This window comes from Seriola lalandi, unplaced genomic scaffold, assembly GCF_002814215.2.
Source record: "Seriola lalandi dorsalis isolate HSWRI2012SDOR001 ecotype SW California unplaced genomic scaffold, Sedor1 jcf7180002054974, whole genome shotgun sequence".
Lineage (NCBI taxonomy): Eukaryota > Metazoa > Chordata > Actinopteri > Carangiformes > Carangidae > Seriola > Seriola lalandi.
The window spans coordinates 540,590-554,398 of record NW_019525524.1 but is presented as its reverse complement, the minus strand read 5'-3'; the positions used below and the strand labels follow the sequence as shown (position 1 = coordinate 554,398).

General features: G+C 44.2%; 1 protein-coding gene across 1 annotated transcript in view; it reads right to left on the bottom strand.

Moving 5' to 3' along the window:
• The window catches only part of dgkd (diacylglycerol kinase delta), a 36,882-nt gene that overhangs the window by 21,322 nt on the left and 1,751 nt on the right, over positions 1 to 13,809 (bottom strand). Inside the window, exons 2-10 of the mRNA XM_023396247.2 lie at positions 11,091 to 11,201; positions 10,456 to 10,536; positions 3,876 to 3,980; positions 3,643 to 3,775; positions 2,983 to 3,089; positions 2,780 to 2,905; positions 1,479 to 1,581; positions 1,223 to 1,385; positions 1,010 to 1,118 (exon numbers count right to left, since the gene is read on the bottom strand). Coding sequence (XP_023252015.1) covers positions 1,010 to 1,118; positions 1,223 to 1,385; positions 1,479 to 1,581; positions 2,780 to 2,905; positions 2,983 to 3,089; positions 3,643 to 3,775; positions 3,876 to 3,980; positions 10,456 to 10,536; positions 11,091 to 11,201 — 1,038 coding nt within the window. The remainder of the gene's footprint in view (positions 1 to 1,009; positions 1,119 to 1,222; positions 1,386 to 1,478; positions 1,582 to 2,779; positions 2,906 to 2,982; positions 3,090 to 3,642; positions 3,776 to 3,875; positions 3,981 to 10,455; positions 10,537 to 11,090; positions 11,202 to 13,809) is intronic.

The window sequence follows — 13,809 nt, the reverse complement described above, 5'->3', positions numbered from 1 at the left end:
CAATCAAGTTGTTAAGCATTTCCTGAACATGTTTGGATCATGATTGGATCAACCTACTATGAGCAGTATATCAAAATGTAAAACATGACACTTCCTGTTTCCACAAGGGGGCACTATGAGTATCACTGAATATGAGCATATGAGTGTGTTCAGGGCGGGACTCTTATGACACAGAAAGGTTGAGGCAGCTTGGACAACTTGTGTTGGAATGAGAGGGAGTTTCATTTTTCATGGCGAAGGATCGAAATTCGTCACGCCATCAGGGGCGGGTCCTACAGCGAAAACTCAAAAGCTTAGCTATATAACATCACAAAGGTCTTATGATGAAGCTGACCACAGATTATGTCGATCTGATGAATTCCCTAGGAGGAGTTCGTTAAAGTACGTGACCCCAAATCGAAAAAACGGCGGCAAAATTGCAAATGGAATTCAAATGGCTGACTTCCTGTTTGGTTGAGGGTCTGGGTGCAAGAGGCTTTTTTGTAAGTCTTGGCATGATAAATGCGCCTACCGACTTTCGTGCATGTAGGTGAAACACAGAGCAGGGGCTCAATTTTTTTTTTACAATTTTAGGTGGCGAGACACATAACATTTCACCATGCCTGATGCGTGTGCAAAGTTTCATGAGTTCTTGAGCACGGGAAAGGCCTCAAAAAGGCGATTTTTCTTCTGGTCGGAATAATAATAATCACAATCCTTCGGTGCGCTCGAGCCTCTGGATTTGAATCAAGAAGACACGTTCAGCTGTGAAGTTTCTCTTTAAAGACTCCTTGAAACATTAAACGATGTGTGTGTGCCTTCACGTCTCTCTGTGAGGACGTTTCTACCATGTGAGCACATTTCCAAATTGTGAGGACATTTCTACACTGTGAGGGTTGTGTCCTCACAACTGTAGAAAGGTGTGTATGTGTGTGTGTGTGTGTGTGTGTGTGTATGTATGTATGTGTGTATGTGTGTGTGTGTGTGTGTGTGTGTGTGTGTGTGTGTGTGTGCGTGTGTGTGTGTGTACCTGCTTGTGCAGCGTTAAAGCGTCGATCTCTGACAAAACCCATCCGACGCTGCCATCTCCTCCACACACCAGGATCCTGAACGTATCAAACTTCTGGAACAGCCGCAGCCTGACAGAGACAGATTTCATGTGTCCACATAAACTGAATTATAGGAGACACATTAAACTCAAACTCTCTGTCTGTTAAACTGTTACTCTGTCTGTGTGTCTCACCCCAGGTGTGGTCCTCCGTTCATCAGGTCAAATACCTGCGCCGGGTTCAGCAGCTGTTTGAAGCGTCGCAGGAACTTGACACCCTGATTGTCTCCACTTTTAGAGTTGACAAAGACCAGCAGAGGACTGGTGCAGGACGGGGGACACGACGCCTTCCAGAAGCCTGAGGACACAGCAGACATTCAGTATTCACCTCAGTATGTGCTGTAGATCAACTCAGGTGTGGTGATGTGTTTGGTGTTTGTCAGACCCATACCGTCAGAGTCGATGCTGTTGAGTGCAGTTGGAGGGATGACGGACACTTTACACTGGCCCAGAGGACACTTGGAGGACAGCTGCTCCTTACAGCTCGAGTGCACCTGCAGGACAGAGGGACACCCTGAGACAGAAATCCAACACACCTCTGCCTGCATGAAAAAAGACATTTGAAAAAGCAGCTGATTTATGTGTTGTTTGTTCCAGTGACACCAAGGTTAGGGTGACTTGGCCAGAGTCGTCCCCCAACACTTTCAATCAGCCTCTGTGACCTTGGACGTTTTTTCAGTTTTTAGTTACTGTTCTGGTTCTGTCAAAGTCTGGGAGAAAATAACAGAATGTTTAACAGTTTGGATTTTCTGTGTGACTCAGCTACATTTAGCATATCAAAAAACTGCCAATCCATGATTCCTGAAGAAAAATACACAATTATTTAAAATCTGAGACACATGAGATTTAAAAACGGAATTTAGGTGAGCAAACACACAGAGTATAGCTTAGTCGGTCTGTGACAGTCCCTGATTCGTCCCTGGTTGATCTCTGGTTGGTCTTAAATAGTCGGCCTCTATTGGTCTGTGGTTGGTCTTAGACAGACTTCAGTCTCTGTCGGTCTCTGGTCGGACTCTGGTCGGACTCTGGTCGGACTCTGGTCGGACTCTGGTCGGACTCTGGTCGGACTCTGGTCGGACCCTGGTTGGTCTTAGACAGACTTCGGTCTCTGTCAGTCTCTGGTTGGACTCTGGTCGGACCCTGGTTGGTCTTAGACAGACTTCTGTCTCTGTCGGTCTCTGTCGGTCTCTGGTTGGACTCTGGTTGGACTCTGGTTGGACTCTGGTTGGACTCTGGTTGGACTCTGGTTGGGACTCTGGTTGGACTTAGACAGACTTCAGTCTCTGTCGGTCTCTGTCGGTCTCTGGTTGGTCCCTTGTTGGTCTTTTGTCCGCTTACAGTACAAACAGGAGGATGTAGTGCAGATTAAGTTCATTTAAAACAACTTCATGTTTTAGATTATAATCCCTCCAATGACAGTTTCTACAGAAGGTGTCGGGTCATTACAAAATAAAATCCTCTCATACAATGATGGTGGTCACAGCTGATTTATCTTGACACTCTGTAGACAGAAGAACTGTACGGCTGTTAACCAGCTGTTAACCATTTGTTAACCGGCTGTTAACTGTCTGGACTGGAAGAAGAGCTTATTAAAACAGGAGGAGGTCAGGAAACAGCACGCCTGGCTGACATATCATCAGAAAGAGAACACCCGTCACTACAGTCTGTGGACTGGTCTCTGACTGGTCTCACCATGGCTTTACACCAGAGACACCTCCAGTCCTGCAGACGGAGGACGCTGCCGCACGTTTTATCACAGATGTTACATTTAGCCGAGACTGGGAGATTCCCCTCTAACCACTGATGAGGCATCGACACCTGAGGAGAGGGCAGAGGTCGGGGGTCAGATGGCATTGATAAATTATAGCTAAATATTCCTGAGCGTGTGACCTCACCCCGTCCTCGTCCTCAATGATGTCCTTCCCGATAGAAGCCAGTGTGGTCCATTTACAGTTGTTGGTGGCTCTGACTGCACAGCGTTTATGGGCCTTAAATTTACACACTGTAACACACACGCAGGCGCACACACACACACACACACACACAGGACAGTGATAAATCACATCTATATTCAGACATTACAAACCTGCTGAGTCCTGTTTGCTTATGACCTGATGAAACACGTGGATTCAACATGTGTCATCATCACATCAAGTGAGAAGGATTAAAGGCAGCAGAACTGTCCCACTGAGGAGAGTGGTGTGAACCTGGTGTGAGTCTAGGTCTTCTACTGAGACCTGATTCAGATGCATCTGTTTTTATATTTCAAGATATTTCACTTTTTAATATTAAACCAGTTAATGAACTGTCCGACAGCACAGATGAAAAAAATGATCATCTGGAGAAAATATTTTAAAAGTCTGTGAGCGTCTGGTGATGTAGATTTCATCCTCTGCCCATATCTTGTCCTGCACAGGTGTGACACAGGTAAGCTCAAAGAGAGGTGTGTCCTCTGTCCACCCTGCTGTCTGTCTGTGTCAGGGTCGTTATTCTGAAGCTCTGAACCGCTGTGTGTGTGTGTGTGTGTGTGTGTGTGTGTGTGTGTGTGTGTGTACCTTCGCAGGACAGGCCGTGTGATGTCACTCCTGACAAAGCCTCTCTGCAGACGTTACAGTATGTCGGTCTGGCGTGAGAACAAGCGTACCAGTTGTGCATCCCACTGAAGTGGTCCATGCTGTACTGGGTAGACTGGGAGAGAGATAAACACACACACACACAAAGAGTCAGTACGTGGTATTGGGGCTCGTACTGCTGGTCGTACTGGTTAACACTACAGACACACACAGACCTCATAGTTTTGTCTGTTCTGGACGCTGCGCAGCGCTGCCATCCACTCCTCCATCTCCTTCCTGTTGTCTGCACACAGAATCAGACGTCTACAGGGGGTGATGACCTGCACACACACACACACACACACACACACACACACACACAGAGATAGATAGACAGACAAACACACAGACAGGTAGATTAATATTCAGTATTTACCCCTTGTGTTGTCAGTGTTGTTTAAAACATGAAGCTGATTCTTCTGATTGTACAACTGGAATAAAACCACACACAGCAGGAGTGTGTATTTGGTGTGTGTGTGTGTGTGTGTGTGTGTGTGTGTGTGTGTGTGTGTGTGTGTGTGTGTGAGTGGGGTTGTATTTCCCAGAAAAACAGACATGGACTTCCACTTCCTGTTCAGCTGCTCCACAATGAACCTTCTGTTCCCACACCGACAGAAATACATACACACACACACACACACACACACACACACACACACACACACACACACACACACTTTTCTCCTCAGTGACTGTGTTTTTGGTGACACAAAAAACCGTGTTACAGTTCAATGTTAAAACAAAATGCTGCAAAGCAACAGAGTACATTTACAAAGTTGTGTACTGTACTGAGGACAGACGGTGTGTTTGAGATACTTGTACTGTAGCTGAGTATTTTCTTTTCATACAGTAAACACAACTCATGATAATATTTTTCTACTTTAACTTGTGATACTTCAACATTTTCCTCTTTATACTCACACACCGTTATTTGTAACAGAGTATTTTTACTGTGTACTATTAGCACTCTTACTGAAGTACAGTATATGAGTACTTCCTCCTCCTCTGGAGCAGCTGCAGTTCACACCATGTTTAAAAACCCAGCCCCCTCATTCATTTCAGGTAACCCAATGCTGTAGAGCAACTGTGCTCCTCCAGGCTGACAACAAACAAGTGTAACAACTACACCTGTGTGTGTGCATCCACAGGGAAGTATACCTGAGATCTATCAGCAGAGAAACCGTATCAAACTGGACTTTCTGGTGGAGAAGTTCTCTCTGAAAACTGAACTCGACAGTCTGAGAACTGATGGATGAGCGATACCCGTCCAGAACCAGGGCTATTTTTTTTCCATTTTAATATCCTTGTAGAAGTGTGACTGGATTATTCCTCCATACAGCTGTGCACAGAAGAGGCTCTGGAACCACCAACACCTCAGTGTTGTACAGCAGTTTGAGGAAATGTATGGTTTATTGATCCCAAGCGTCTGCAGTGTGGAGCAGAGACACTAACATACAACTGTCTCCAAACAGCAGACGCATCACGTTTCAGCTCCAGATATGAGCAAACTGAGTCACTGTTAATAAAGTGCTGACTGAGTCATGTATCTGACAGACTCCCATTACACTGAACACTGTACTGTGGTCATGCAGTAAGACATGTTTTGGTGTGACTGTTAAGACCTGCAACATGAACTATGTATTTCTGCTGCTGACTGTCAAAATAAAAGACACTGTCATGGTGGTAACCGGTGGTAACAGGCGTTAAGGCTCTGTGCAGAGGTTGGTTTCCGATAAACCTTCACACTCATTAAACTGTTACTCTGACTGGACTGGACCAGAGCCCTGTTGGCTGTCTTCAGTATGAATCCCTGTTTAGATTAGACCCTGCCTACAGCCTCTGGTCTGGGTTCAGATTAATGTTGGGGAAACAACACCAGTCCCAGAAAGGATCTGGATTTCTCTACTGTCGTCTGTCCCACAACCACTGACTCGATCATCCAACCAAACAGACAATCTACATGACATCATGTCAGTACTGTGATGTTCAGACTCTTCTCCATAATTATCATCATCATCATCATCATCATCATCATCATCATCATCATCATCATCCTTATCAGAAAATGTCTGATTAGTCCAGATTTATCCTGCAGCAGGACAATGAGTCCAAACACACAGAGTCATAGAGAACTATCCAGAGACCAGAAAATCCAGGAGTCCTGATCTCAGAGTCACTGAGTCAGAGGCAGTTTTTCCAAGATGATGGAACAACCTACCTGACAAGAACCTGAAGAACTGTGAGCAGGTGTACTGAGGAGAACTGGAGCTGGTTTAAAGGAAAGGGGGGTCACAGCAAATACTGGTCTGATTTAGGTTTTTACTCTTTACCTAACTTTGGCGTAAGTTCACTGAGGAATAAAACCTGTTCCTGGTTTTGTTTTGAAAGCATCTTCACTGACCCTTCAGCTCAGACCTGAACCTCCAGTGTCCTGGAGTGTAAAACAGTGGAGCCGCAATAAAAACCTCAAGTTTATGGTTCTGAAGCAGGTTACAGGTCATCAAGACTCTTGTTAGGTCTCTACTGAGTTCTAATCAGAGCTCGTTGGTTGTTTCTGGCTCCAGACTGTAAAGTTTCATGTGGTGTGTCTGTCTTTTATTGTGAAAAACTTGATGACGTCGGATGTAGAGAGGAGCAGTAGAAATAAAGTCTATTTCAGGTCTTAAAATGTTCCTGCTGTACTTTAAAGAAGCTGCATCATGTGGTCTGACATCTGATTGGCTGCAGGCAGAGGAGCTGCTCCATTAACCTCTTACAGCCCGCCGGCCTGTAGCGATAATGCAAATTAATGTGGCAATATACACATATGTCAATATTGACTTGCTATACCTGGATAGCTCCGAGTGTTCCACAATTCAAATATCCAGTTAATTTTTCAGTAACTATGAGCACAAAATAATGATTCATTCAGATTTACCAGCAACATAAACCAGAAATACGGGAAAACCGTGTCAACCCCCTACTGTTCAAGCGATGAAGAAGTCCAGTTTTTGGTCTATTCCTCCCTTATTTGTACTCATTTTGTCCTTAAGGGTCCAAGGATCACAAAAACCAAAAGTGTTTTTAGATAAAAGTAATCCAAATTGTGAATAGTGCCATATAAAATCCATTTCAGACATCCGAGGGACTTTGTTCGGAAAAAAACTACATCACTTCTTTCAACTGGAAAACATTCAACCTCCGACTGCAGGGCTTTGGGTATGCTTGTTTTCCCTAATGCATTACCTTCACAAAGGAAGTATTAGCCATTGTTTTAGCCAATGTTATTGCTGTGCGTAGCGACATAGATGTCCCTGTTTTACGCATGCTACACACTCTTGTCTTGACTTTATCCAGTGGCGTTTGGTTGACTTTTGCTGTCTGTACGTTTACTACGTGCTGCAATTTACAGTTCTGAAATTAGAGTACACTGTAGTCCAGTTCACTGCGTTACATTTTGTTTTGTAGGCCAGAGGACAGCAGCTCAGACTGGGAGCCTGATGCAGAGCCGTCTCCAGGAAAGAGACGTCGCTCCTCCTCTGCTGCAACCAGCGCTGCTGCCGCTGCTACAACTGCTGCGGATGCTGCGGCCACCCCACCCACCCCTGGACTGCACTGGTTGAAGAGCTGGCAGACCAGAGCTCTGTGTCTAAGCTGCCCCAGCAGCTTCACACAAGCTGCACTATTTTGTTGAGGGAAGGAATGTTGAAAAAAGTGATGCTGGCACAGCAGGGAGGAGAGAGTGTGTCCTCTGCCACTGGAAACCGCCTGTGGACGTCACAGCTGTGACGTGCTCCTGTGATTTGTTGCTGCTTCAATGCTTGGCACACACAGAACGAGCTATAAAGAACCCTGCCCCTGAAACTTTATTTAGTATATAGTTATATATATATTTGTTCCTTTATGTGCAATTTCAACACTTTGGGGTTTTTTGAAACCAGTGCAATTATTGTTTTGGCACCTTTTGTAAATAAAAATTCCTTGTTTTGAATTCAGTTATATAGAGTTTTGTTTGGTCACATGACAACAGCTGCCCCTCCCAGCTGCAAAATAGGTGAGAATAACATTAAAAGGAGTGGGTGCAGAACAGATCTGTTCTTCTGTTTTAGTTTAAACTAAGGACAAACACCTGAGAACAACAACCTGTCACATTGTGTTTGGACGATGTCAGAGTGAAGCTGAAGGTGACGTCACCGTCAGCTGCAGCTCTGATCCCATTAAACATGAACAGGCGATGGAGCTAAACTGGTGTGACTGGGAAAAAAAGAGCAAATATTTAAAGAGCTTCATCTCTGAGCTGCTCACCATGTGACAGTCTGAAGACAGAGGCTGAAGTAACCACTGTGTTCAGTACTACACACAAATACACACTAACACACAGTAACACTCTCTCTCCTCTGCCTCTGTTGACTCTACTCTGCCTCTCCTCCTCTGCTCTGACTCTCCTCCTCTGCTCTGCCTCTCCTCCTCTGCTCTGCCTCTCCTCCTCTACTCAGACTCTCCTCCTCTGCTCTGACTCTCCTCCTCTGCTCAGACTCTACTCCTCTACTCTGACTCTACTCCTCTACTCTGACTCTACTCCTCTACTCAGACTCTACTCCTCTACTCTGACTCTACTCCTCTACTCTGACTCTACTCCGACTCTACTCCTCTACTCTGCCTCTCCTCCTCTACTCAGACTCTACTCCTCTACTCTGACTCTACTCCTCTACTCTGACTCTCCTCCTCTACTCAGACTCTACTCCTCTACTCTGACTCTACTCCTCTACTCTGACTCTACTCCTCTACTCTGACTCTCCTCCTCTACTCTGACTCTCCTCCTCTACTCTCCTCTAACCTGACTCTACTCCTCTACTCTGACTCTACTCCTCTACTCTGACTCTACTCCTCTTCTCCTCTAACCTGACTCTCCTCCTCTACTCTCCTCTAACCTGACTCTACTCCTCTACTCTGACTCTACTCCTCTTCTCCTCTAACCTGACTCTCCTCCTCTACTCTGACTCTGTCAGTCTGTCTGAGATGAAATGTGATCACTGTGTCTTTAAATATGGTTATGTGGACTGGAGCTCTGTCCACCACTCACTCAATTTAGAGAAATCTGAGATACGACTCTGAACAATCAGCAGTTGTCTACATGACGCACTTATGACGTAATAAACACAGACTGTCATCTCATACTGATGTTGATCCAGATCAGGGATGAAAACCCCTCCCTCTGTTAAAACTCTTACCGTGTCTGAAAACTTTCCTCTGAAGTTCAACTCCAACACAGAAACGCAGAGACCACAGTCTGAGTCCAGAACCCACCCACCAGCTCCAGAGGGTTCAAACCTGGTCCAGGTCACAACTGATCACAAAAAGTCCACTTTAAAATCTTGTCCAAGTCACACTCTAGGTTAAAGTCCTGATCTGGGGGGGGCAGATCTTAAGTAGACCTGGTTCTGGTCATTCGTCTGCTGCTCTGTTACTGCCTCTCCCTCTCTGTTTTCTAGCTCCTCCCACATCCTCTCGTATGACTCAACCTACTTCCTGTTTGTCGTCATGTTGACCCCCCCTCACCCCCCTGTGGAGAGGGGGGAGGGAGATCATGAGGACCAACAAAGAAGAGGACGCCAAGATAGAGTGAACAAACACACAGATGTGTAGAATACGTGTTTACTATACCATCAGTGTGTGTACTGTTTGTCACTCACACACACCACACACAGTGAGATGGATTTTATGAGAATTGATAAAAGTATTACACACACTCAGCTTCCTATAAATACACTCAGTCACATGCTAACAGCATGATGCATTTTGACCATTGACACACGCGTGCACACACACACACACACACACACAGCCCCACCCTACTGTTAAACAGCCCCCAGTCTCTATAAATACACATCAAAGTTGACTCTGCGGCCTCACTGACAGGAAGTGACAAACTATACCAAAATAAGACGAGGAGGAAAAACACTGAAAGAACCTTTACTAACGGCTTCTTCGTGTGTTTTCTACTACAATAAAGTGTGAAAGATGATCCTTAGTGAACTGATTTTCCTCATAAACCACAGTTATAAGGAAGACCTCTGTAAAACTGTTGATTAGAACCTGCAACTGAAAACAAGCTCAGAGACAGAGCTGCAACCATTAGCTGATTTATCGATCGTCGTCAACATGAAATTCATCGGCAGCTATTTTCATAAGAGATTATTGATCTTAGTTTTTAAGGAAAAGTGTCAAACGTCTTCTGGTTTCGGTCTGTCACATGTGAAGACTGGATGCTTCTCTTCATCTCACGTGATGATAAACTGAATCTCTGTGTTGGAAATCATTAGAGCCATGTTATACCATTACTGACATCTTATAGACTAATGGATTAATGTTGCTCCATAGTCCTGTGGAGCTGTTATTATGAACGGCTCCATGTTTGTTTGACAATGAAGGACACACACTCATCCTGTTTGTCGTCTCAGTGACTCACACTGTGTGTTTTAGTGAGGAAGACAAACTCAGGTAACAAGAAGACACCACAGCTTCAATAAGCCCCATACTTAATGAACATGTCTGTTCTTCTGAGGTTGGTGGAGGCCCTCCTTATTTCAGGAGAACACTCAAGAACCCTGATCTCATTCTCAAACTGGACTTCGTGGACTGTATTTCATGTCTCACCTGTACCTGAAACAAGAAGCCCACACCTACACACCTGTGAGGTTTGCTCTGAAAACGACCCGAGGAAGTTCGGGGTCTAAGTGATTCTGTCTGAAAGACTGATGCTGTTTTCGGACTCACGGTGAAGCTGTTGTTGACGTTCTTGGTGCTAGACTCAGCGACGCTGGCATCAGTCAGATCCACTTCATCAAAGATTATCGACTGGAGACAGAGACAAGAAACACACTTCAGATCAGACCTGAAGACTGAACCTAGATCAGTGTTTGAAGGGTTAATGGACGACAGACAGCAAACCACCATTAACATTCACATCAGAAGCAACATTTAGATTCACCTTAAACTCAACAGTAATCATACTTTCATTGTACATTCAAGGGGCTTTTATATATGACAGCTGCAACAATAAGTCGATTAATTGATTAGGTGACTGACAGAAAATGAATTGGCAACTATTTCTGTAATTGATTAACCGTAATTTTTCAAACAAAAATATCAAACAGTTGATGTTCCAGGTTCTCACAAGACTTTTCTTTGTCTTATATCACAATAAACCTTATGCTCTGGATATTGATGTGGGCTGATGTTTTATTGACAGACAGTTCATCGATTGATGGAGAAAATAACCAGCAGATTAATCAATAATGAAAATAATCCATTGATTTGACTGAGCTTGCACTCCTGAGAGAGACCTGAGGTCACCTCTGCTGCACCTGTCCTCTACCTTCTACCTGAGCAGCAGACTGGGGGGCAGTCACCTTAGCAGTCTGAGCGTAGTACAGAGTCCTCCCTCTCAGTTTGAAGTATCGTCTCTTCCAGCGCTGGAACGAGTTGGTTTGTTTCATTAGGTTGCCCTCCTTCAACACAGTCTGAAACACACAGAGAGCCAGAGCACTGAACCACTTTATTTAACAGGAACCAGTTTATAACCAGCATGAACCATTTTAATTAACATGGACCAGTTTAATTAACGGGAACCAGTTTATAACCAACATGAACCAGTTTATGACCAATATGAACCAGTTTATGACCAATATGATCCAGTTTATGACCAATATGAACCAGTTTATGACCAACACAAATTAGAAGGCTCAGTACAAAAAGAGTGTTTCTGTAGTTCAACAACTCCCACAGAGTGAGACGCCTTCTCTCTAAAGCATGGGTCTCAAACTCGCGGCCCGCGGGCCAATTGCGGCCTGCGGGACGTTATTTTGTGGCCCCCTACTTGACATCAAAGTTTAGTGTTAGTGCGGCCCGCGCGTTTTTCTCAAACGCACCTTTTTGCCGAGTTGTTGGGCGAGCCGCGCTTGCCCTGGGCTTTTATTTTTCACTTATGGGCTACCATAGCGCAGGCTCATGACAGCTTTTGGTGTCGCGTTTGTTGTCAAGTTATGGTGCGTTCCCGTTAAGTTGGAACTTGTAAATTGGAACGACTCGGATTTCAGACTTCCAGTTGAAATGTCCAACTCGGAGCTCAGAAAGTCCGACTTCCGAGCACAACTTGAACGCACCATAATGTCCAGCGCAAATTAGCGACAGTTGAAACTTGGTTGAAACGTGAAGAACTGTTAATAATAAAGATTGAGAAGATTGGATCTGTTGTACTTTTTTTTTTTTGAATACTTGCGGCCCAGCCTCACCCAGACTCTACTTCCAGCGGCCCCCATCTAAGTTGAGTTTGAGACCCCTGCTCTAAAGGATCACATCACATGATATTCACATTTTAAGATCACAAACGTCCAAATTCTGAATCAGGATGAACCATCAGTATTTCATGCTCATTATCAAATCAGACTCTGATTAGATAATCAATACGAGAGGGAACACCCCTGATCACTGCTGATCTGAAGATAAAGCTGGTTCGGTTTAAAACAGAAACCAGGCCAAACCTAGAGAGACCTAGTTTCTGAAGTCAGTGAAATGAATTCATTTTAACAGGCTTTAATGCAACTGTGCAACAATCACATCTGAACGAGGGCTGAGTGTAACAGTCCTGTGATGAGGTCTGACACAAGCAGCCATTCACAGAGTCCCACCTCCAGTTTCCACTCATCATCAGAAACACGTTCAGTTTGACTGCTGTTTGATAAGGTCTAATTAACATGTTATTGGTACCAATATTAAAATTATATCTGAGGAAGAAACAACACTCAGTCTGATCTTTAAGAAAACAGACTGGACTGTGACCATATTCATGTTAAAACTGATCAGTGTCCAGAGTCTTAGGTCAAACACCTGGATCTACAGTTAACAACAGAACACCTGGTGAAGAGAGAGACAGGCAGCTGCTGATAATGTCTGTATTTGATAATCACAGTCCTGCTGTGTTCACATAGATTTAAACTGACGGGTCACAGAGAATGTCAAAGAGGTCAAAGGTTGTCACAGCTGCGACCCTCGCTGAGCAGCTACAGCAGCGTTTAGTCTCAGTTTTCAGTGAATATCTGTCTAGTTTATTATCATACCTGTTACACCTGTGAGAGACTAACTTTACTCTAACTCACCTGTTTGGTATTATTTGAATGTTAATGGACACAGTGATTAAGACCTCAGTAACAGAACTAGCTCTGAGTTTCCTCCTGAACAGAAATATCTCCTCTTCTCCCACATGACTCATTCCTCATGTTTTTGACTCTCACTGTGCAAAAACAGCAGCTTTAAACAGAAACTGAGCGGCTCGGAGCCAAATTCTCTTCCTGTGACTCAAAACATCCACATCGGTGTGAACCAGCTGCTGCTGCCTTCAGGGCCCGACAGAAATACCAGCACCCACCACACACAACCACCGTATGTCCACAATATCACTGGGACTGTTGTCTCATGCGCAGCTGAAGATGAGTTTGTGTTATTGTACACAACTTCTCAGATTATTTTCAGACAAAGAGTGTGCGAAAAATAAATGTATATTTGATTCTGTCAATTCAGTTTTGATGAAACTAAACTATTTTCATAATCAATTAATCTGAAGATTTATCGTTTTCTCTTTGAAATGACTCAGTATAAATAAAATAGACTTTGTGACTTTCAGTCTGAGCTGACCAAGAGATCCAGTTCACTGTGACAGGAAAGTCAGGAGTTTTTGTTTATCAAGTGATCAATCAATTCATCAACCGATCATTTCATCTCGACATGTGAGCCCATAGGAACAGTACTGTGACGCCTGCTGTTGGACTGCAGGTTAACAGACTGCAGAGTTTTAGGTCTGACCTGGACTGAACACAGGTAGATCCTGACTGAACACAGGTATAGAGGGACTCAGACCTTTTACTTCAGTAAAACCACTGACTCCAGATCAGAAACACAAGGAAACATCCTGCATTCAAAATGTTACCTGAGTAAAGAAATGAAAACGTACTGACAGAATTTACTCTATGAATGTTATATTACTGTATCATAATTACTGATGCACTCATGTGTAAAGGCAGAGCTCATTTTAACAACTTTTTAACAAGGTTGTGAAATAATCGTTCACTACAG